This window comes from Leopardus geoffroyi, chromosome C1 (genome assembly GCF_018350155.1).
Source record: "Leopardus geoffroyi isolate Oge1 chromosome C1, O.geoffroyi_Oge1_pat1.0, whole genome shotgun sequence".
Lineage (NCBI taxonomy): Eukaryota > Metazoa > Chordata > Mammalia > Carnivora > Felidae > Leopardus > Leopardus geoffroyi.
In genome coordinates, this window is record NC_059328.1 from 220,683,169 (window position 1) to 220,708,241 (window position 25,073).

The following is a 25,073-nucleotide window of genomic DNA, read 5'->3' on the forward strand; positions in this document are numbered from 1 at the left end:
TCCGGAGGCCAGAGTGCTGCAAAGCCAGCAGGGCCAGGCTCGCCTATGCCAAGTGGACCAGGCAACAGCAGAGGAGATGATAAGGAGATGTTGATCATATTGTACCTTGAACCCTAGACATTAATCACCCCTCCTCCAGGCTACGTATGAGCCATGCGCAAACTGTTTCCATTTGCGTCCACAACTTGAACATAGCACCGATGTGGCACAAAGCGGGCGCACGGTAATGTCTGGTCAAGCAATCAGCCATTTCCCGACTTCAAAATCTTTAGGAAGTGCTTTTTTATAGGGTTACAGTAGTACTCTCTACAATTTCCCATCCTCAGTCCCGTTTACTGCTCTCTAGAATCATACGGAGTAACTGATCTTTCATGACACATTTCCCATTCCTTTGCGTATTCAGGTAACAAGGTGTGTACCCTTTTCATCTTACTCATTTTTCTCCCACTTACTGAAGTTCATCTATGTCCGCTGTAGAAAGTACCAGGAAGTGAACGGTTATGGGGGGGGGGGGGGGAGCAATCTGTCTAGTGCATGTACTGCAACAAAATAGCAAAATATCACCTCCTTTATTCTGGGTCCCTCACTTCCACTATCACAATTCCCAGGACACCAGATATTAAAAAGATAATCACTTTTCTTTGGCGGCCTGAGTTATGGCCTAAAAACACGCATATGACTTTGATAAGACAGCTGCACTGTTCTAAAATCCTCTCATCAAAATCTTTAGCAAGGAGGTCAAGCAAGTCCCTTTACAATTTGACACCAATGTAGATCCAGCCCTTAGCAAGCAAAGACGCTACTCTGCGACCACAGTTGCAAAAGAAAGTTCCCTAAGGTTGCCGGCCTCAGTTCTTTTGCTTCCTTGGTTCTCTCTGCGTCAACGTCATCCCACCGTTCTCAGCCATAGGAAGTCCTAATCCCTTCAGATCTAACCGAACGCCTTCTCTTCGCTTTCTGCTCCACAGTCACATCCCCGCGGCGCCCAGCAAGGGCTGGGCCCCAACTGGGCTTCACCGAGCAGCGGTGGATGCCGCTTAATTAGTGGATGAGGAGCGCGGGCCCCGGGCTCTCCTAGGCTCGGCCGCACCTGCTCGTGCGCCCGTCGTCTGGCCGCACCGGGGCACCTGCAGGCTGGCCTCCCACGCCAAGGCGGCCCGGCGGCCGAGTCACCTCCGCTCCCCTCCAAGCCTTGTGCTTGGAGCTCAGGTGACACGGCCTGAAGAAGCTCCCGGTCCCCAGCAAACCTGCCCGCGACTCAGGACCGAATACTCCGGGGGCCGCGGGTGTCCCCCCGAGAGTGACCCCGGCAGCCGCGGCCCCGGAGTCGGCGCCGGAGGACAGGCTGGCACCTCCCCCCGCCCGCCGCTTGCCGCTCACCACGCGCTGGACGACCGCCGCCAGGCCCCGCGCCGCCGCGGGGAGCCCTCTCAGCAGCCTCAAGGCCATGGCTCCGCGGTCCGCACCGGCTCAAGGACCCGAGGGGACGCGGTCGCGGCGGGGTCCTCTTCCACGGCCGGCGCGCCGCCGTGACGTCACGGCCGGGGTGCCCGCGCGACGCCTGTCAGGAGCGTCCGGGCGCGAGGCGCAGGCGCAGGGCGACGGGTGTGGGCTCCCGCTGGACGGCCGCCCCGGCTGGGCTTCCCCTGCGCCTGCGCCTCGCTCGGCCTTCGCAGGGTCCGGCCGCCCAACCTGGGCCTGCGGCTGCGACGGAGACGCTGGAGAGCGTCGGCGGGACTCCGCCGGGGTCCCGAGGCCGCCCCGGCGCTGGCAGATGCTGCGCCCGGGACTCCCCCCTCCCGCCCGCGGCCCCGAGGCCGGCCCGGGCGGACCTGCAAATCACCTGGGTCTCCCCGCTCCCCCTCCCCCCCCCCCCCGGAGCCGGAAGCCCGTCCGAGGCCGGGAAGGTGGCCCGGGACTGGGGCGGGGCAGGGAGAGGGGCTGCGGGCGGACCTGGCCGCCCCAGGGCCCTTTCCGGCGTCCTCGTCCTCCAGGCCGGGCCCCGAGGGACCCCGGGTCTGGCAGGGCGTGCGGCACCTCGGACGACACTGGAACACGCGCGCGCTGTGGGTGCTCCATCACCGCAGTCCTTTCGAGGGTCCGGGTGCTCGCCTCCCCGGTTAGCACGAGTTGACTTCCACGTGAGATGTCTTTCCCGCCTGCCGTTCGGAAAGGTGTCCGAATCTCCCATCTCTCGGGCTTGTTCTCAACACCCGGACGTTTCTATCGTTTAACCTCCTCTCGGCTTCGGCTTTTCGGAACGATCGTGGAATTGCATGCCCGAGTGGGAATGCCGTTGTGAACACGAAGGTCGGCCAGTGGACGCTTCTCCGATGCGAGAATCCTGCTTATCCACAGTGCAGAGTCCTACTCCGCAAAGCCAGAACGTCTGCCTTAGGAGATCGGGGATAGGCCCTGAAACCTGTTTCACAAGCGGATTCTGATGTCAGTGGCCGGCACCGAGAGAAATACTGTTCTAAACCCTGCGTTTTCTGAGAGCGGGCGCCACGATCACATCCTACCTCCACGGTGTCCCCGGCCCCAAGCAGAGCCCCTGACACATTGCACACGCACCTCCAGTAAGCAGGTGTGACCAGGGAGCCCTAAGTCCTCCAGCCCCAGGGAGTCACCAAGGTGTCCCATCACTCTGGGGAGCCCACTGCCCTTTCCAAGGTGTCGCCATTCTGGGCGGTGAGGGGGCCTCTCTCTGTCAGCTTTTCTCATCTTTGTTATCTGTCCCGTTGTCATCTTGCCTCCAGAACTCCCATTCGCTGGGATCTTTCCTAGCCTGACCCCAGACGAAGACACATGCTTTATGTTATTTTCCAAGATAAAGTTCTTGTGTGAACAACTTGTACTGACCGCAGAGGGAGAAAGGGAGAGAGACCACAGTCCAGTCGGAAACAAAGTCAGGTTAAGTTAAATATCAGACACCACTGCCCCGAAGCTCTTCACACATCCCTGCCAGGTGAACCATGGTCAGGCCTCCCAGCGCCCGCCCACCCACCCCCCGGCTCTGTTCTGGGTGTCAAGGCGCTTTCCAGACCTGGCCTCCTCTCGTCTCCTCCCTGGTACCTCCTCCAGGACTGGACCCTGAGACAGAAAGACAAGAGACATTCTACTGGACACAGCTCTGAACACAGACATTTGTGAGGAATATTGAATTGAAGTAAGGGATGTTACATATAACTGCTTTTTTAAAACCAAAATTTATTTAAACAGATCTTGTAACTAGAGTAAGTTAAGCTCTTGGTACGCAAATAGTATGTTTTGAGTGTCCCTGGTTGTGAGCCCTTCGTGAACACCCTGTTACGGGACCTTGATAGCCAGCTACAACCGATACTGTCCTTCCCTGTCCTGAAACACTGGGAAAGGAAACCGTGCACTCAGGAAATTCATTTCCAAATGAGCCCCATTTATAAATACCCTGCAAGTTATAATTCTGTCCAGCTTCAGTTGGAGCGATTGTATGATCACTACAACAGTGAAACCAAATGAGAGAAGATTCAATATTGGTTCATAAGGAAAAAGCGATGTTTCTGGATCAATAGGAGATACTTGCACCATCCTGAGATCACATCACTTGTGAGGCTTTACTGGTAAGATTCACATTTATGTAATGTACACTTAGAAAAGGCTCTGCCCCAAATGATAAGCTTTCAAGTCTCCGTTTGAGATACTGTATGATACCTGATGTGTTAGTACTAACTAGCATCATAAATCCAGTGATGGAAACCTCGCAGTAACGGAGAAGTTTAGTGCATGTACCTGGCTGCAGGTAGGGCTTGACCTACATTCAATCACGATTCTTGTGTCACTTCTGACTTCTGCTTCCCTGGAAACTTGCGTCCCCACGAAAACCCATACATGGATGTTGGTCACAGCTTTATTATAATAGCCAGATGCTGGCCAGTGAAACAGACCATGACAGGTGCACACCGCGGAATGCTGTCGGCATTGACACAAGAGAACAAACCAGGAATCACACTATGTGGAAAATAACTTCCGAGAAAGTTCAACATTGGTGCGTCTCTCCCAACAACACCACACGATCTTTTTTTTTTTAATTAATTAATTTATTTTGAGAGAGAGGGAGAGACAGAGTGTGTGTGCACACGTGAGCGGGAGAAGGGCAGAGAGAGAATCCCAAGAAGGCTGTCCTGTCCTGTCAGCACAGAGCCCGACGAGGGGCTCGATCTCATGCATCGTGAGGTCATGACCTGAGCTGAAATCAATAGACGCTTAAGCGACTGAACTCCCAGGCGCCCCAGCACCACACAGTGTTGACAACCGTGGCTCCAGACTAAGTCTCAAAGTTGGCAGGCTAATTTCTCCGCGTCCATTCTCCCTTGAAATTGTTTTAGCTGGTCCGCTTCCATTGCCTTTTTGTGAACATTTAAGGGCAATCCTCTCTATGAGCAGAAACTCCTGCTGCGATTCTGATGGTAATTGTGTCAAACCCCCATAGCAGTTTGGGGAGATTTTGCCTCTTTGCCGAGTCTTCCTTACCCGTGCCCAGCAGATGCCCCCATTTATTTGCATCCTCTCTGGTTCCTTCCACCAGCACGCCACGCTTTTCAGCATGTAAGTTCTGCCTTTAAAAACTGTTGAGTGCCTTTAAATGGAATTTTAAATTTTGGTTCCCTCGTGTTTGTTGCCAGAGCATAAGAACACAACTGATTGTTGTACGCTTAGTTTGTATCCTGTGGCCTTGCCGAATACACCACTAGTTCTGGAAGATGTCGTATAGATGCCTTGGGACTTCCTATGTAGACAATTACGTCATCCGTAAACAGGAACAGCGTTATTTTCGTTCTTTGCAGGCTGAATGCTGTTTGCCTCTTTTCCTGTCCTGGCTGCACCGGCTGCCACTTGGGGCTCTGTGTGGGACAGCAGCCGTGGGAGCCTGCCCCCTCGAATTCCCAGGGGAAAGCATTCAGCTTGGGGTTGAGTGTAACGCTAACTCCAGGAGGTTTGTTACTTCTCGTTATGAAGCTGGTGCGGCTCCCTGGGGTTCCTTGCTTCCTGAGAACTGTTCCCGTGAACGGATGCTAGACATTGTCAAGCAGTTTTCCTGCATCTATTGATAACAGCATGACTTCTGCTCCTGCCTGTTAATATGATGGATCTCAGTATTGGCTTTTGACTGTTGAACCAGCCTTGTATCCCTGAGCTAAACCCCACACGGTCATGTGTCATGCTTTTTGTATATTGCTGAATCCTATTTGCAAACATTTTCAAAGAGTTTTTTTTTCACGTATATTCATGACAGAGATGGTCTGTGTTTTCAGTCTGCACCGTGTTTGCAAGGTTATGGCATCAGGATAATACTGGATTCATAAAACCATCTGGGAAGTGTTCCTCTGTTACTCTCCCCATCACTTCCTGTTGGTGCACTCCTGACTGCCCCTTTGTCAGCGATGCTGGACTCACCTGCGGTATCGGAGGGACTGTCCAACAACGCAGAGGAAGAATGAGCCCCTGGGCTGGGACTCCTGCTTCCAGCAAAGCTGTCCTTCAGATGTAAAAGGGGAAACGGACAGACTCTGTTTCCAGCCGGCCCCCGCCCCTAAGGTCTGGCTAAAGGAGCCCTCCAAACAGAGAGAAAACGGTAACAAGAGGAGGCTGGGGGCTTCGGAAAGAAGGGAGGACCGTGGCATGGGGGAAATGGGGGTAAATATAATAGACCCTCCTTCACCTCAGGAGTTTCTCAGATCACATTGGATGGTTGAGGCAAAAACTGTAACATCATTTGGTGCGGTGTTTAATGTATGTGGAGGAAACACTCAAACAAGCACATTTAGAAATTGGGGGGGGGGTGGTGGTGCAAGGACTTCAGTGACAGTAGCATTTCGCTCTCCCACCGGAAATGATAAAGAAGTGATATGACAGGTTAAGTCACGAGCACTTGCTGTGATATCTAGAGCAACCGCTAAGGAAACCACACGATATAGAACCGTACTGCCCAAAACATCACCTCAGAAGTAAGCTGAATTGTTATTATTATATTACAGCTAAATCAAGATGGCTCTCTAAAAGAATGTAAAACTTTCCAACCAGAAGGTAAGAAAAAAGGAGCAAAGGAAAGAAAGAAAGAAAAAAAACCAGACATCAGCCCTAATAATGATTTGCTAACCTAAATTATCCAAATTGAATTTGTAATTTAGGGGGCACCTGGGTGGCTCAGGCGGTTGAGTGTCTTGACTTTGGCTCAGGTCGTGATCTCACGGTCCGTGAGTTCAAGCCCCGCGTTGGGCTCTGTGCTGACAGCTCAGGGCCTGGAGCCTGCTTTGGATTCCGTCTCTCTCTCTCTCTCTCTCTCTCTCTCTCTCTCTCTCTCTCTCTGCCTCTCCCCTGCTCATGCTCTGTCTCTCTCTGTCAAAAATAAATAAACATTAAAAAAAATTAAAAATTTCCCCCACCTCCCAAAAAAAGAGAAATTGCCAGGCTCTCTCGTTCACTGGAGAATTCAGCCAAACATTTAAAGATTTAACTGTATATAGTCTCCTCCGGAAAATAGAAGAGGGAACACCCCCCAGCCCCCAGTCTGTGGTACCCAGACAAAGCACATACACAAAAAGTGGGGGAAAAAACCAGTTAGACCAATATCTCTCATGATCTTAGACACAAACATCCTCATCAAATGTTAGCATATTGAATACCGTACAGCAATATGTATAGTGAAGACACCACCACCATGGGATCTGTTTAAAGGCTGGAAGGCTGATGTGATATTCAAAAATCGATCACTGCGATTCCCCTTAACAGATAAGGAAAACCAGTGATCAAAACATCTGCAGTAGAAGAAGCATTTGACAAAATATGACACTGATAGATGTTTTTTTAATTTTTTTTTTTACTGTTTATTTATTTTTGAGACAGAGAGAGACACAGCGTGAGCAGGGGAGGGGCAGAGAGTGGGGAGACACAGAATCCGAAGAAGGCTCCAGGCTCCGAGCTGTTGGCACAGAGCCCGACACGGGGCTCGAACCCACGAACCGTGAGATCATGACCCGAGCTGAAGTCGGACGCTCAACCGACTGAGCCCCCCAGGCGCCCCCAGAACATCTATGTACAAACCATACAGCTGACATCACACTTCCTGGGAAGATACCTGCTCTCCCCGTTCGTTCAGCAGAGCCTTGGAAGTCCTAAACAATACAGCAAGGTAGGAATAAAAAGGATATGAAAGGCATACGATTGGAAAGGAAGACTGCCTTTATTCATAGATCGCACGACTGGCTATGTAGAAAATCCAGAGCCAGACACCAAAACATGTCCCTAGAAGTAACAAATGACGGCTGCAAGGTTGCAGGTTACAAGGTCAACACAAAATCTGCATATTCCTATATACTAACAACAAGTGGAAGCTGAAACCTAAAAATGCAATAGCGTCAATAATTTCTCCAGAATAAAAGTGTAATACTTAGGGATACTCTAGCAAAGCACGTCCAGGATCTGTACGCTGGGAACAGACCACCAGAGAAAGAAGTCAGAGAAAACATCAATCGTCAGAGACATTTGCTGCGGTTCGCGGACTCTAAGACTCAGCAAAGCGATAATGGCGGTTCTCCTCTAAATGGTCTGTACGTTTAATGCACTTCCCAACAAAATCCCATCAAGATTTTTTTGTGCACATGAAGAAGCTTATTATAAAATTTATAAGGAAACATACAGGCCCTTCAATCATTTCGAAAAAGAAGAAGAAAGTGGGAGGAGCCAATCATCCCCGCAATGTTAGGGATTCACCAATTAGCTACGTTTCTCAAGACCCTGTGGTCTCGGTGGAGGGACAGACACACAGATCCACGTAACAAAACAGAGGATCATAAACAAACCAACACAAATATCCTCAACCCATACTTGACACGGGTACAAATGCAATTCAGCGAAGGAAGGGGGGCTTCTTACACAACGGTGTTGCAGAAGTCGGACATCCATGGGCCCAAAAAACTGAACGTGGATGTGCCCCTCACCCCACACGCGAAAATTAACTCAAAATGATCACGGAGGTAAATGTACACCTACGAAGTCATAGACACTAGTGATAGAATTACCTTCAGGACCGAGGACCAGGGAAGGACTTCTTGGACTTGACCTCAAGAGCGTGATGCACGGAAGGGAAAGGTGGTTCATGGAACCCCGCAAAATCAAAAAGGTTTGTTCCGTCGGGGACCCTACGCGGACGGAAGGGCAGCGGCAGAGGGGGAGAAGAGGCGCGCAGCCTGACAAAGGCCTTGCGTTCGGGGCCCGTAAGGAACTCTCAAAGCTGAACATTCAGAAACAGCCCAGCTAGAAAACGGGGAAAAGATGTGAACAGACACTAACCGTTAGAGGACACACGATGGCCACCAAGCACGCGAGAAGACGTTCCGCATCGCTAGCCGTCGGAAAAAGGCAAATTAAAGCCCGAGGAGGCGCCGCCGCGCACTTGCCGGAGGGGCGGAGTGAGACACGGCCGTGACCCCCGCGCTGGAGGAGACGCAGCACCTGGTCACGCGGTCGCCGCCGGCGGGACGGGAAGCGGCGAGGCTGCTCTGCTGGAGAGTCGGCAGGTGCCTTTGGCGCTAAAAACGGGCTGAGATCCAACCCGGCCCTTGGTCTGCGGAGAAGTGAAAACAGGTTCACAGAGAGACTTGTGCTTGACTGTTTACCGCACGCAGCCAGCCGCTGGGGCCCCCCCGCTTGTCCTTCCGCGCTGGGGCACCCCTGCTACAGAGCACTGGTCGGCAATAAAAACAGACTGTGGGTGGACCGCAGGGGAATCAGGCTGAACGGGAAAAGCCGATCTCAAAAGATCACGCACGGTGTGATTCCGTTTGTATAACATCCTTGAAGGCACAGTTACAGAGATGGAACAGATCAGAGCTCGCCAGAGGCCAGGGCATGGAGTGTGCCCCCTGTGGTGACGGAAACATTCCACATCCTAGAAGGTGGCAGTCCACGAAGCGACACAGGCAAGAAAACTACAGAGGTACACGTGTGTGTGCACACACGCGTGCACACACGCACACACACACACAGATGAGTGCACGTAGGATTGGTGGGAACCCAGATACCTTCTGTGGATTGCGCTGAAGTCAGTGCCCTGCTAGTCACGCTGAACTTGTCGCACAAGATGGTGTCATCAGGGAAGCCTGAGCGAAGGATGCAGAGAGCCTCCCTCTATGTCTCCTTGCGACCTCCTGTAAATCTATAATTATTTCAAAAAGAAAGTTCTAGGGGCGCCTGGGTAGCTGAGTCAGTTAAGCGTCTGACTTTGGCTCGGGTCATGATCTCACGGCTCATGAGTTCAAGCCCCGTGTCAGGCTCTGTGCTTACTGCTCAGAGCCTGGAGCCTGCTTTGGATTCTGCGTCTCCCTCTCTCTCTGCCTCTCCCCTACTTGTGCTCTGTCTCTCTCTGTCTCTCAAAAATAAATAAACATTAAAAAAAATTTTTTAAAGGAAGTTCTAAAAATTGTGTTCTAGGTGCCAGCAACAAAGGAATAGAGATTAAATTTTTTTTAATTGAAAAAGTAAAAATTTTTAAAGTTACCATTTGTGTTAGTTTAAAAAACCCGAAACTCAAATATGCCCAGAAAGATGTGAAAGATGAATACACTGAAAATGACAAACAGTATTGAGAAGTTGTAAGTGAATAGAGGGGTGTGCCTTGCTCTTGGATTAAGAGTCTCAAAATTCTAAAGATGACAGTTCTCTCCAGATCAATCTATAGATTCAGTATAATCCCAATAAAAATCCAACAAATTTTTATTTTGTTGAAATTGACAAGCTGATTCTCAAATATGTATCCCCCACCACCCATTTGGGAAGGGCTAAAGATAACCAAGGCAATCTTGAAAAACAAGAACAAAGATGCTGGACTTACTACCAGACGTCAAGATTTTAAAAAGCTATAGTAACTACAACTGCATGGCATCAGTGCAGGAATAGACACATAGACAAGTGGAACAGAATTAGGAATCCAAAAAGAGAGGAGGATGGACAGACAGGGAGATGGATGGATGGGTGAATGGATGAATGGATAGATAGGTGATAGATAGATAGATAGATAGATAGATAGATAGATAGACAGATAGATAATAGATAGATGATAGATAGATAGATAGATAGATAGATAGATAGATGATAGATAGATAGATGATAGATGATTGACAGATAGATGATACATAGATGATAGATGATAGATAGATGATAGATATATAATAGATAATAGATATATTATAATAGATGATAGATGATTGACAGATAGATGATAGATAGATAATAGATGATTGATAGAAAGATAGATGATAGATAGATAATAGATAGATGATAGATAGATAGATGATAGATAATAGATAGATAGATAGATGATGGATAATAGATAGATGATAGATGATAGATAGACGATAGATAATAGATGATAGATAGATAGATAGATAGGTAATAGATAATAGATAGATAGGTAGATAGATAGCTAATAGATAGATGATTGATAGAAAGATAGATGATAGATGATAGATAGATGATAGATAGATAGATAGATAATAGATAATAGATAGATATATAGATAGATGATAGATAGATGATAGATAGATAGATAGATAGATAGATAGATAGATAGATAGGTGATAGATAGATAATAGATAGATGATAGATAGATAGATGATAGATAGATAATAGATAGATGATAGATAATAGATAATAGATGATAGATAGATAATAGATAATAGATATATAATAGATAATAGATATATAGATAGATGATAGGTGATAGATAATAGATAGATGATAGATAGATAGATAGATAGATAGATAGATGATAGATAATAGATAGATGATAGATAGATGATAGATGATAGATAGATAATAGCTGATTGATAGAAAGATGGATGATCGATAGATAATAGATGATAGATAGATGATAGATAAATAATAGATGATCGATAGATAATAGATAGATGATAGATAGATAGATAGATGATAGATAGATAGATGATAGATGATTGACAGATAGATGATACATAGATGATAGATGATAGATAGATGATAGATATATAATAGATAATAGATATATAGATAGATGATAGATAGATAATAGATGATTGATAGAAAGATAGATGATAGATAGATAATAGATAGATGATAGATAGATAGATGATAGATAATAGATAGATAGATGATGGATAATAGATAGATGATAGATGATGGATAATAGATAGATGATAGATGATAGATAGACGATAGATAATAGATGATAGATAGATAGATAGGTAATAGACAATAGATAGATAGATAGATAGATAGATAACTAATAGATAGATGATTGATAGAAAGATAGATGATAGATGATAGATAGATGATAGATAGATAGATAGATAGATAATAGATAGATATATAGATAGATGATAGATAGATACATAGATAGATAGATAGATAGATGATAGATAATAGATAGATGATAGATAGATAGATGATAGATAGATAATAGATAGATGATAGATGATAGGTAGATAATAGATAGATAGATAATAGATATATAATAGATAATAGATATATAGATAGATGATAGGTGATAGATAATAGATAGATGATAGATAGATAGATAGATAGATAGATAGATGATAGATAATAGATAGATGATAGATAGATAGATAGATAGATAGATGATAGATGATAGATAGATAGATAATAGCTGATTGATAAAGATGGATGATCGATAGATAATAGATAGATGATAGATGATAGATAAATAATAGATGATCGATAGATAATAGATAGATGATAGATAGATAGATAGATAGATAGATGATAGATAATAGATTGATAGAAAGATAGATGATAGATAAATGACAGATGATAGTTGATTGATAGATAGATAATAGATAGATAGATGATAGATGATAGCTGATAGATTGATGATAGATAATAGATGATTGATAGAAAGATAGATGATAGATAATAGATACATAGATAGATGATAGATATATAATAGATATATATAGATAGATGATTGATAGATAATAGATAATAGATGATAGATAGATAGATAATTTGGTTTATGGAAAGGGTGACAGTACAGGGGGGAAGACATGGTCTTCTCAATAAATGGCAAGTGCCGGACACCTGGGTGGCTCAGGCGGTTGAGCGTCCAACTTCGGCCCAGGTCATGATCTCACGGTTCGTGATTTAAGCCCCGCGTCAGGCTCTGAGTGCTGACAGCTCGGAGCCCGGAGCCCGCTTCGGATTCTGTGTCTCCCTCTCTCTGCCCCTAACCCACTCACGTTCTGTCTCTGTCTCTCTCAAAAATAAATAAACATTAAAAAAAATGTTTTTAATGGCAGGTGCTGAGTCAATTTGATATCCAGATAGAAAAGCAGGAACTTTAGCCGGTATCACATACCATAAATTAAAATCCACTTCAGGTGGGTTGTAAATCTAAACATGAAAATTTAAACAATAAAGCTCCTAGAATTAAACAGGGGAATATCTTTATGGCTTGGAACAGGCAAGCATTTCTTAAGTGGGAAGTAACTTGACTGTAAAGGGAGCAAGCGGACAAACTGGACGTGAAAATAAAGCAGGTCCTCCTTATTGGAAGACACCGTAAGAGAAGGAAAAGGCAAACCCAGAAACCCAGAAACTAGGACATTTTTGCAATAAATGCATCGACGGAGGCACGTGCCCAGAACGCGGAAGAATGCCCGCACGTTGAAAAGAAGCAGCGAGTAGATACGCGCCTAGGGGAAGACGTGGTGAGGGGCACCTGGGCAGGTGCACCTCCAGGACAGCCGACCGCTAACCTCACGGGGACACTGCGTTTGTCACTGGGGAACGACAGACTGAAGTACAGTGAGATCCCAGCATGACCCCAGGAGAGTGAATGTATATTAATGAGAAGAAATGACCCAGAATGCTCGCAGGGGCACTGCCCGTAAGAGACAGCATCTACAGCACCGTCCACGCAGTCAATGCATAGGTGTGCTGTGATACGTTTATGCAAGGCGATATTACAGGCGATCCGCACGAGTCACTGCTACATGCAAAAACACAAAGGATTCACCCAAGCGTCCTAGCGGATGAAAGGAACCTACCGGCATCTTCATGACTGCGTTCATAAAAAGCTCAAAAATACCAAACCGCCTGCTGTCCTTTCGTGAAAACGAAAGCAGATGAAGCTTTATGATTTGTGCACGGTTCTGCAGTTTGCTAAATTTCACTTGCAAATGGACTGTCGAAAGCATAAAGTGCGACATGAGATAGCATTTTGTTATCACTGTGCATGAGACTTTAGGACATCTGATTGTCCTACTGTGAAAATCGACCTAGCCCAAGACCTTTTTCAAGGCAGCCTTAAATTCTTTGTTCCTCAGGCAGTAGATCAAGGGGTTGATTATTGGGGTGAGGACCGTGTACACAGCAGAGACGAGCTTGTTGGAGCTCCGGGAGTCAATGGCCTGGGGCCGGACGTACATGAAAAGCAAGGCCGTATAGAAGATGGTGACCACGGTGAGGTGGGACGCACAGGTGGAGAAGGCCCTCCAGCGGCCAGTGGCCGAGGGATGCGCAGGACGGCCAGGGCGATGTGCCCGTACGACAGCACGGTGGCCACGAGCGGCAGCACCAGGATGACGAAGGCCAGGACGAAGTCCACCAGCTCTGCGGTCGAGAAGTCTGTGCAGGCCAGTTTGAGGATGGGGGAGATGTCACAGAAGAAGTGGTTCAGGACGTCGGAGCCACAGAACGTGGCGCTGGAGATAAAGTACACCTTGATCACGGAGACGGAGAAGCCGCACGCGAAGGAGAAGGCCACCAGCCGGACGCAGAGCCCCGTGGTCACGATGGCGTGGTAGCGCAGGGGGTGGCAGATGGCCACGTGGCGGTCGTAGGCCATGGAGGCCAGGAGCACGCACTCGGTGCACACCGAGGAGCTGAAGAAATAGAGCTGGGTCATGCATCCGACAAAGGAGATGCGCTTCCGCTGCAGGAGGAAACCGTCCAGCATCTTGGGGACGATGGCAGACACGTAGCAGATCTCCAGGGCGGACAGGGCGCCCAGGAAGTAGTACATGGGCCTGTGCAGGGAGGAGCTGCTCCGGACGGCGAGCAGGACGGCCAGGTTCTCCGCCAGGACGAAGAGGTAGGTGAGCAGGAAAAGGAGGAACAGCACAGGCTGCAGCCCAGGGGCCGTGGGGAAGCCCAGCAGGACGAACGTGCTGACCGTGCTGCCGTTCTGTCCCCTCATTCCTGTGTGCCGGGAGCCCAGGCCTGCAAAACACCATCGTTCCAGGGTGAGGGGCCGCGGGGCCACTCGGGAGAAGGCAGAGCTCCCCCCGCAGGAGAGGTTCAGCCCCAAGAGCGGATGCCGCGCTCCACGCGCAGCTGGGGGAACAGAAACAGTCCCCACGTGAAGCCTTTCCCATCACGAGGTTCCCGGTGTTCTTGGGGCCGGTCACGCTAAGGAGGGGGCCCTGCAGTGCCCGCCCACGTCGTCCCCCCTGTCCCACAGGGTGTCGTTTCCCTACAACCTGGAGTTCTCCAAAGACTCTAATCCCAGTAAGGAGATCCACAGTTCTCTGCAGCCAGGGTTGCGCCACGGTCGCCTGGTCCGCCGTTCGTCATCTCGCACCTTCCCCCTAAATCAGTAGATACCGAACATTCCGCCTGCTTTCAGAGTTGACTTTATAAGAGGAAGGGACACCAGCAGGGCTCATGGGATGGTGGGATAAGGTGCCCCAGGTTAGCCAGACCCCAGACCTAGGCACACCCACGGGGCTGGGGGTCTTAGGGGGCAGCAGGCATCTCCCAGGCTGAGAGGGAAAGCGGTCACATGTCTATCTTTGTGCCATCGCAAAACCCCTAAAAGTACGACAAAGCAGTAAAAAGATAAAAACCCGTAACATCGAGACAGCAAAAGAGACCAGGAGGGGAATATCAGCAAGGGATAGATTTCCACCCAACTCTGGAAGGAAGAAAGCAGATGGCAGAAAGTGGCCGGGGCAGCAAGAGTAGAGGAATCTAGAATCTTCTCAAGGGCCTGTATCTTCCCAGCACCTGACAGGTGTGATGGGAGGAGGTGGAGGCAGTGAAAACAGGGCTCCTACATGCAGTCTGCTTCCAGAAAAGTCTAGTGGCTGCCCTTGCACAGCTCTCCCCATCCCCTGTGTGGGTCCCCAGAGCCGGCCTTGATGGGACAAAGGACCACGTCACCCTCATCACCCTCATCACGAACCAAGTATTGTAACATGAAACACGTCCCACCATCGTCACCAGGGCCCTAGGAAAACAAGGCTGACATCTCCAGGTTCAGATGAAGTCAGACCCAAATCGAAATGCTCACGGGCTTACCCGACACCGAGGCAGAACCAGGATGCAAGCCGGGTCCTCCGTCCCCACGGCTGCAGCCCCTCCCCCCGGAGAGCAGCAAGAGAGAAAACAAAGCCATCTGGTCCTGGGTCAGAAGTCCGGAGTTGTCAAGAGCGAAGACGGAGTTGCCTTCTGACACGAGACCCTAATAGTTTACATGAACCGAGATCACAAAATAAAAATATTTTTCAGAAGGAAGAGGCAGACGATGCCCTTTAAGGAAGGAATGCTGGCTACATAAGCTTTGTCACATCTGTGCTGGAACACTGTGTGGTCACTGACAAGAAGGGACACGTCTCTCCGTAGGTACGGAGTGATTCCGAGATACACAGTTACATTTTCTAGATATTCTTAGCAGCGTGTACAATGCGCCTCCCCTGGTGTAAGTAAGGGCACATACGTGAGCGGAGCGTGTGTGACGGTCACACGGGGGACTGGTGTGCCCGCTGCCCCAGGAGGGGGGAAGCAGGTGGCTGGGACACAGAGGTGGAGGGACACAGTGTAGACTTTTGCTGCTTTTTTCATTTTGTTTCCTGTAAATGTATTACTTATTCAAAACAGTGATCTATTACCTATTTTTGAATTCTCAAATTCTCCTTTAAAAAGAAAGTGTTACGGGCTGGATTAAACATTCAGCAAGTAGGTGTTTCCCTAAGCCACAGTTCTACATCCATACAGAAAACCCACAGACTGAACGGGTCACTGGGAGCAAAACGTATCAGACAAGGTGTCGTGTGCCTCTAACGTGGCAAAACCCTCAAATCCGGGATCGCACAGCATCGTGGCGAAAACAAGGAGGTTGAGTGAAAAACCACAGAATCACAACAAAAGCATCGGTCCTCCCAAAATAATAGAGTAATTAAAACACAGAAAAGAAACCCCAGACACGTCATGGAAATACAGCTGACCCTTGCACAACATGGGGTGAGGGGGGCTGACGCCTGTGCAGTCGAAAATCCACATTAGAACTTCTGACACCCCAAAAACCTAGCTACGATGGACCACTGGTGACTGGGAGCCTTGCCAATAACACGAACAGTTGATGAACACGTATTTTGTATGTTGTATGTATTACATACCGTATTCTTACGATAGAGTCAGCTGGAGAAAAGATGCTATTAAGAAAATCATTAGGAAGAGAAGGTACATTTACAGAACTGTAGTGTATTTATGGGAAAAAAAAAATCCACATATAAGTGGACCCATGCGATTCAAACTTGTGTTGTTCAAAGGTCAACCGTACATTAATGGCATCTGTCAGGGCACGAATAAGTGGGTCCATTATTAAGAATCTAAATAACGAACACGAAGTTAACAGATCTTTAGAGAAAAATGCATAGGAAATACCAGGTCAGGGCCTGGCTTGCAGTGAGCACTTCATAAATGGTGGTAGTAACGTGCACAGGAGCTGAATTCATGAAATATAATAAAACAGTTCTCCCGTCCATATACTGGTTAAACCCAAATATAAACCATAATGGAGCCCAGGGGGACACCGTGTAAAGAGAGCCCCCAGCCTCGCGCACACGTTCCTGATGTCTGGGGTGCCCCCGGCCCACCCTCAGCTCTGGCTGGTCCTGCTGTGGGGCCCATCACCCCACACCCCCCCCCTCCGCCCCCTGCATGGAGGCTCTACTCCCTCTGTTTGCCTCTGCCTGCCACCCTGGTCTCTGGCAACCTCACTTCCCCAGGCAGGAGCTGCCCCCTCGCTCACCAGTGGCCCGGCCACAAGTACGGTTGTGGGACCCAAAGGGGGGGTCCCCGAACCTTAGGGGAGTGGACGGAGACGTGAAGCCCAGGACGGATAGGAGTGGCAGCCCATGCAGCTCGGCCAAAAGTGCCGAGGGAGAGGTGGGGACCCCCCAGACAGCTGCTCCCCTCGCCTCTCCTCCTGGTCCTCAAATCCCAGAGACTTCTCTTCGAAAATGCAGAAATAGAGAAACGCTCTGATGCAGAAGTTGGGGAGGACAGAAGGCCACGCGCCTGGCGTCTGGAGTATGTCGCCAGACCCCTGCACGTGGGAGAGGAGAAAGTGCTGATGAAGTCGACTTACCTGCGGAGCGTGTGGGAGCGATACAGCCCAGAGGACGCGGCGACGACAGGAACATGAGCCCGGTTCTCTGACTAGGAGGGCCGGAGAGAGCGGGCAGTATGGCTTGGGGGGTACTCGTTGTCGCTGCAAACGAGCAGGACTCACACGAGTGTGGCGGCTGGCCGGGGGCGTGGGAGGTTGTAACAGGGTGGGGTGCCGGCAACCCCAGGTCGCAGGAGAGACCGGTTTTGGAAATTCAAGGAAAAAGAATCCTAAAGGCATCTAGACAGAATAAAATAACTTTTATAAAATGGAAGATCGGCGGGGTTAGCTTTACTTTTCCCCAGGTCACTGGAGCCCAGAAAACAATGGAAAAACCCAAACACATGCCTGGGACAGCCGGTCGACCCGGCAGAGGGACAGAGGGTGCGGGCGAGAATGCTGTGTCCAGGCCATCGCACGAGGCGTTCTCCACACAAGCCAGTTCTGAACGTGGGGCTGACCCACCCTTCCTCCACATGCAGCTCACGTGTCACAGCTGTCCACCTGCGAGTGGCGACCCCTGCCACAGCTCTCCGCACACAGAGACGGGCGGGGAAGGAGAGCCAACATACACACACACAGCACGGCACTTCCCCCGGCAGCCGCGGTCAACACAGTTACAGAACCAAATGCGAATGTCAGTCCTTGTGGACCGAAAAGATATATAAAGCAGAATAATAGCCACGGTTCCTTGGAAAAAAGAGACAGAAACTGGGTTGACGCACATCAGGGAAAACCCAAGAGAGGCAATGATTATAATGGGGAAAAACTGTGTTATTTGCCTTGTTTTTCAGAGCAGGACACCAAATGAGTGTGTCTCGTTATTTATGTTTATTTTTGAGAGAGAGAGAGAGAGAGAAAGAGAGACAGAGCATGAGCGGGGGAGGGGCAGAGAGAGAGGGAGACAGAATCCGAAGCAGGCTCCAGGCTCCAAGCTGCCAGCACAGAGCCCGACGCGGGGCTCAAACCCACAAGCTGTGAGATCATGACCTGAGCCGAAGTCGGACGATCTACCGACTGAGCCACCCAGGCGCCCCGGGTGTGCCTCATTCTTGGAGTTTATAATGAGAAGTAAAGGAAAAACCAAGAGAGCGCACAAATAAAGTGTGACAGTGACAGGAAAAGAAATGCATCAGTCGTGACAATAAACGTAAACGTAATAAAATTTGGCAAAAGGAGAGGACTCTCTGTGTATGAGAAAGGAATCAGCTTGTGTACTCTGCAGAATGAAACACCCGGGAAGGTTGAAGTTACAGGCGTAGCTCAGGCATGTCAAACAAACAAGGAGGAGACAGGATTTCAGAATTAATACCTAGTCAGGTAACATTCAGGACCTCGAATGGTCGGTCCTATTTACGGCCCTCGTAGCACACAGTATGACATCAACACAGAGTCAGCAGTGAGGTAGCCAGAAGGAGGGAGGCAGCAGGCCTCAGCACACGCCACCGACACCTCGACAGAACCTGCACGGCAAGACGGCAAGAGGGAGTGAGGATTGAACGTCAGACCTACAGGCTGATTTGAGAGCTATTGGTTCAGTGCCTTGGAAAAAGGGAACTGCCCACAGAGAATGTGGAAAAAATAATCCAAAATAACATGAAAAATGCACGATATCTCCAAAGCAGACATCATGGTTTCCCCAATTTCTTAAAAGCGATGGGACAAAAATTGAGATTAGTTAACGTCAGACTAAATGCGACTCCAAGCGCGTGGAAAAGAAGGGAGCACCCCGCTAGGGGACTCCTACGGCAGTGAGGAGATCAGAGCCGCAGTCACAGCCCGTGCAGAAAAGAATGCCGACTACATTGCGCGTGTCCAACGCGGCCAGGCTCTGCGCATGGGCGACTTTGTGCTTCCAAGTGCTTTCATTTTTTTAGTCGGAAAGAAGGGAAAAAATAAATACGTGGTCACCTGAAAAAGTCAGAAAATGCATTAAGCCAATCTGAGGACAAGCAGAGGAAAGAAAAGGGAACGGAAGCTATTTTAATCAGGAAGAAGCATAGAACTGAGCCATAGAGGCAAGAACTGGCCCAGAGGCAGCCTCGGGGTGGCGGACAGGGACAGACAAACCCCAGCTAGTCTAATAAACGGGGAATACAGGCACCGTTTTAATGATGAGAGAAAGGACCCCCCGCAGACAGAGATTCCACAAGGCTGATCAGCCGTGTCTCTGAAGTCCCTGTCGTGTGACCACCGTGTGGTGCCCCCCCCCCCCCCCACAGCTTCCCGGCTCCTGAAAGCAGCTGTGGAACAGTAAAGGTCCGAGTCTGGAGCAGAGACGCGACCTTCCGAGAGACCTGAAACAGAGAACTCCCCGTGATCACAATAGAACTTTGGGAGTTGCCGGAATGGTTTCGAAGATGCTCCTTCCCTGCCCGAATCTCCAGTTCTGTGGGGGGCTGGGCTTTGCCGTGTTCTGTAAACCATCACGGGCAGGGGAAGCGCTTCCCAACCCGCCGTATGGAGTCGAAGCTTCCTGATACCACGAAAACCCGGCCAGCACTGCACAAAAGGAAAGCTGATGTCCACGATCTAAATTTTGTGTTTAGTATAGTTACAAAATTCCAATGAACTGCCAGCAAATGGAGCCCAAAAATATATTTAAAAGGCACATGCCACACCCTGATCGTGATTTGTTTCCGGGCTGCAAGGGGGGATCACGGGCAGCAAATCTATTCCAGCGATCACAGCCACAGCCCAGCCGATGCTGAAAAGCTTTGATGGAAACCTCTTCCATTTTCTATACACTTGTCACCCCAGAGAAGTGATTTGATTTAGTGTGATTAATAATCCCCGTCTCAGCCAACAGCCTACCCCATCCCGGCAGCCACAGACGAGAGTCTCGGAGGCAGCCGGGTCCTCGTGAAAACCGCCACAGGGTAAACAACATGTCACCGCCCGCTCCGCCAAGGGGGTAAAGAAACAGACAAAACTGTCACTGTTGCACGTAAGGTGGCTAGAAAACCCAGGACAAATTGATTTCAAAATTTCACTCAATTATCACTGAAACCTCACCAAATCTTACTTTTCTTAAAACAGGACAAAATGATTCTTAAAATCGTCTGAAAATACGAACAGATGGGAAGGGCCGTGTAGGAAAATCGGACCGTAAAAGCACAGAATTCTGGAAGATGTGGGGCAACATGGCTGTGCACCGCTGTGTGCCCTCAATGGGCAGGACCCTCTGGCCCACGCGGGAGCCCCTGCCTCCCTCCACGGGCGGCACCTGTCGGCTCCCCGGCTACTGATGCAGGGGTGTGGCATTGATGGTAGGCATGCCGGAACCTGCTCCTGGCACTCCCCCGGCGCTCACCTCTGACCCTCCTCTTGGGCCCCTTCTCTCCTTTCTGTTGGCTCTGCTGGGACTTTGTGTCTTACAGGAAAAAAGAAGCCTCCTCTTTTACATAAATGCTCACCTCCTGCCACGGCCTGGTTCCTGCCTCCCCCACCCCCCGCCACCGACCTGCCGCCTCGATTCTGGCCCCATGCACCCTGATGTGCCTGTCCTGCAGATGCCAGGGACACACCTGTCACTAGTTTCCGTGTTTCACTCCCTGCACCTTCTTCCGCACTTGGCAGTGTGGCCCCAGCCTTGTGTTCTCACTGTCCACGCTCAGAGCAAACACCCAGCCCGCATCTTCAAGGGTCACTGACGCCCCTCAGTCCTCCCTTGTCTGTCTGCAGACTCCACCCGGGCGTCCGGCCATCCACAGGCCGCCTGCACTGGCCACGGCGTTGACATCCGTCTCGGGTTCTCTGTCCCAGGAAATGGCAGCACGGTCCTCCCCGCTGTCCAGGCCAGAAACCGAGCTTCTGCTCCCCCCTTCCCTGCCGTCAGCTAAGCGGGCATGAGTCCTACCCCCTATGCATCCTGAATGTTCCCAGAACCCATTCTCGTCTCCACACTGCGGGCTTCCTCCACTCCCTGCCCCCGTCCAGGCTCCGTGTCCCCAACCTGAATTACTGCTGCCGCCTCCAACTTCATGCGGTCTTTCCCGCCGCTGACCGGTCCGTTGTCCGCATGGCAGTCCGCATGTCCCGCCGTCCCGTGGGCGTCCTTCCCATCAATGCCACACCCTCAGGCACGCCCTGGGGAGTCACTGCCCAGCCTCCAGAGCAGCTCGCTGACCAAGTGCCCTGCTGTCCCGTCCCCGGGAAGGACCTGGTCCAGCCGCCACCTCCTCCTAGGGAGCCCACCTCGTCCCTCAAGCCCCCAGCACTGCCGCTAGATGCCCCAGAAGTGGGGAATTCCAGGGTGGCTTCCAGCCATCTGCCTTCCTTAGGCTTTGGGTACGGACGGAAGGGCACAATCTCGGAAAGAGAGGAAGATGGGGTGTGTGGTTTTGGATGTGCTGGATTTGAGGCTTCTGTGGACCGGCCTGTGCGGGCCTCCCGAGGAGCCCGTGGTGCCCGGACTCAGGGAGAGGCGCAGGGCGTGAGGAAGAGGCTCGCCCTTTATTCATCCGTCCTGTATCCCGACCGCCTACTATGTGGTCGTCACCGCTTCAAGGCAGCCCGGATAAATCGGGAGAGAAAACAGTCTAAACCTTCTGCGTTTGCGAAGGCAGACAAGACGGACGATAATGCTGACCATCGAGGTAACTCCTGAGCAGGCAGGGGGATGGGGGCAGAGGGGTCGGGGTGGGCACGGCCGGGGCGGTGAGAAGGCGACTCTGGGGCACAGTCTGGAAGGAGGTGGGTGCCAGCCGCGTGGCTGTCGTGGGGTCACGGTGGGCGTGTCTGGAGCTCCTGGGGGGCAGCATGGGACTGAACAGAGCAAGAATCTAAACACCGGCCCTTCAACAAGGGTCCTCTGGAAGGTGATTCTGGAAGGTGATCCGGGGCAGGTCAGGGAGGGCGTCAGGGCCGCGTGCTTGGGCCCCCAGGCACGAGCCATTCGGGGAAGAGTCCGCAGGGCAGAGGGAGCAGACAGAGGTCTGGGGGCTTCGAGTCTGCGAACGTGCCCCCTCCCTCTCCACGCCCCTCCCTGAATCCCAGACCTGCGGAGTCACCCCCTGACCTGATGAGTGGGGTTGGGGGCTCTGTCCCACTGCTACTTTAGGAGTTTGTCCCGGATTCGAGCTTGGCACGGGCGTTCAGCCCTCATTACCGGTTAGGGCTGGACCCGCCCGAGGCCACCGCTCAGGTGCACTGGTCACAGCACGCCTGGGGCAGCGCCAGGGAAACGGTCCCGCGTCACCTCCCCTGACCCTTAGCCCACCTGGCCGGGCAGAGCGTTTAAGGGACGCGACTCTCGGCGTTTCTTTCGCACTTCTCGCAGCTCCCAAGTTTCCCAATTTTAAAGCGAACGTGTGCACTTCTGGCCCCGTCAAAGACGGGGTAAGCGGAGGTCTGATGACTGAGAGGCGGACGTGGGGGCGGTGCAGGGGAGACTGAGCAGGGGAGGCGAGGGGCAGGAGGGCAGGTGGGCAGGGCAGTCCTCCCCTGAAGCTGGGGCCCATCAGCACCCCGACTGGGGGCAAAGGCAGGGGGGAGGCGGGGCTCTGAAGGAGCCCCAGCTGCCACCCTGCCTCTCCCACCGGCCAGGTCCCCCGGCTCTGGCTTTGCTGGGACCTGGCTTTGTTGACAGCCACAGAAAAGGTGGCCCCTTCTGAAATGCGTTCAGCAGACCACGGGCTCCTTACAAGGACCAAGGGGACAGAGGGGGACAGGCAGGGCAGGCTGAGGCGCCGGAGGGCAGAGCGCTGGCGTCACCTGTGTGGTGTCCACTTGGGGCTGCTGACCAGGCAGGCCCGGGGCGTGTCTCCGATCCTGGAGCGGGCAGGCGGGCACCACCGCGGGAGGGGCAGGAAAGCAGCCGGCGGACACAGCAGAACGTGGCCCTCGGTGGCGGATTTCTGAGCTCAGAGGGAGATGGGGGTGCTGGAGACACAGGGTGGGTGTGAGGCGGGCGTGGGCACACCCGGGCGCTGCGGGACGAAGTCCCCACACCGCCCGCTCAGGGGCCAGGGGCCGGTGCCGGTGAGGGGCTCGGCCTCCCTCCAGCCCCCCGCCCTTGAGGCACCAGGTCCAGAGGCCACCCAGACGGCCAGCTCGCTGACAGGGAGGGTGTCGGGGGGACCTACTAGGGCAGCTGCAGGTGTCACTGGCCGCCCTGCTCCCTGACACCCTGAGTGGGCAGCCCCTGGCGACACCTGGCCAGACCCTGAGTGACTGCCGGTATAAAGGAGGTGCCAGGGCGAAGGGGCTGTTGGCTGCCTTCCCCCTGATGCACAGATGTGGGGACCCCAGGGTCCAATTACCGTGCCACGGAGACGTGACTGCCCCACACTGCCAATTAGCTCAGAACCTCATGTCCGCGGGCCCCTGGGCCCAGATGACGGCCTCTGGCTGAGGGGCAGAGCCTGTCCGAACGTCCCCCACGTGCTGTCCAGGGTCCAGGCCTCTGGACCAAACATCCTCCCCTGTCCACTCAGTCTCTGGCCACACAGCACTGTCCCCACCAGGGCCTCCGGCACCCCTCCCTTCAGGGATGGGGGTGCAGGTCCCGCTTGGGGACAGAGGACTCTTCTGGATGCAGTGACCATGGCCTGGTCCAGGGAGAGGGACTCTGGGAGACTCTGCTTCACCTTATTATTCACAAGGGGACAGAGAGCTTCAAGCGCTGGCCTAAGACAAGAACTTTTCCCGCAAATATAACCAACCCAACAGCACAGACCAGTCTAAGCCAAAAGAGGTCTGTCTTGTAAACCTTTCCCAAGGCAGCGGAAGACACGGGAGCCGTCGAGGGGGCCCGGGGTCCTAAGAGTCAGGGAGCTCAGGCACAGGGGAGGACGCAGTGGCAGCGTGTGTCTTATAAACAAATATTCCAGCTCACCCACATTTCCCCTCCTCTCAGGAGAGCAGCCAATAGAAAGGACAAAGGATGGGGTGCCTGGGGGGGCTCAGGGGTTGAGCACCGGACTCCAGCTCAGGTCATGATCTCGAAGTTTGTGGGTTTGAGCCCCATGTTGGGCTCTGTGCGGACAGCGCGGAGCCTGCTTGGGATCCTCTCCCTCTGTCTCTGCACCCCCCCCCCGCTTTCTCTCTAAATATTAAATAAACATTAAAAAAGAAAGAGAGAGAGAGAAAGAAAGAGAGGAAGGAAGGAAGGAAGGAAGGAAGGAAGGAAGGAAGGAAGGAAGAAAAGGATGGCCCAGTCACAAAACAGGCAGATGGGTAGACACTTCATCAAGGAAGATAAAGGGATGACCACCAAGAACTAGAAAACTGTGGCCATGAGCGTCAGGAAAATGCAGATCAGACCCGCAGACACACCTGCACGCCGTCAGAATGGCTAAAATAAAATCAGGGCCTCACCCGGGGCCGGGGAGCGTGCGGGCAAGGGGATCCCGCCCTCTGCAGCTTGGGTGCGAGACGGTCCTGCCCGGCCGGAAGACAGCTTAGCGCTTCCTTACAATGTTATAAAGTGACAGGTCTGTTCCCACGGCAACCGGGACGCGTTTACGGCGGCTGTGTCCATAATCGCCGGAAGCTGGAGACGACCCAGAGCCCTTCGACAAGTGAACGGATAAGCAAGCGGCCGTGCTCCCGTCCGCTGGCATCCTATGCGGCAACACGGTGTGCACGAAACCCACATTTGCGGGTGCCTGCTGTCCACTTGCGTATCTTACGGTTTCGGTTCGCATTT

General features: G+C 51.4%; 2 protein-coding genes across 4 annotated transcripts in view; both read right to left on the reverse strand.

The window, feature by feature from the left end:
• NDUFA10 (NADH:ubiquinone oxidoreductase subunit A10) overlaps nt 1-1,534 on the reverse strand; it is a 51,552-nt gene extending 50,018 nt beyond the window's left edge. For 2 of the 3 annotated variants that reach the window (XR_006713338.1, XM_045482347.1), the window contains exon 1: nt 1,381-1,514. Coding sequence is in view for 2 of the 3 variants with exons in the window: in XM_045482347.1 (XP_045338303.1) it covers nt 1,381-1,449 (69 nt within the window). In the remaining variant the exon portion in view is untranslated. Of the gene's footprint in view, nt 1-1,380 lie in introns of all 3 variants that reach the window. The other variant, XM_045482346.1, reaches the window with a different exon arrangement.
• Nucleotides 1,535-12,301: 10,767 nt separating this feature from the next.
• On the reverse strand, nt 12,302-14,227 carry LOC123599887 (olfactory receptor 6B2-like). Its single transcript, XM_045482348.1, is given in 2 exon segments — nt 12,302-13,546; nt 13,549-14,227. Coding segments are annotated over 2 exon segments (918 nt in total). The 3' UTR covers nt 12,302-13,307.
• Nucleotides 14,228-25,073: the final 10,846 nt, after the last annotated feature.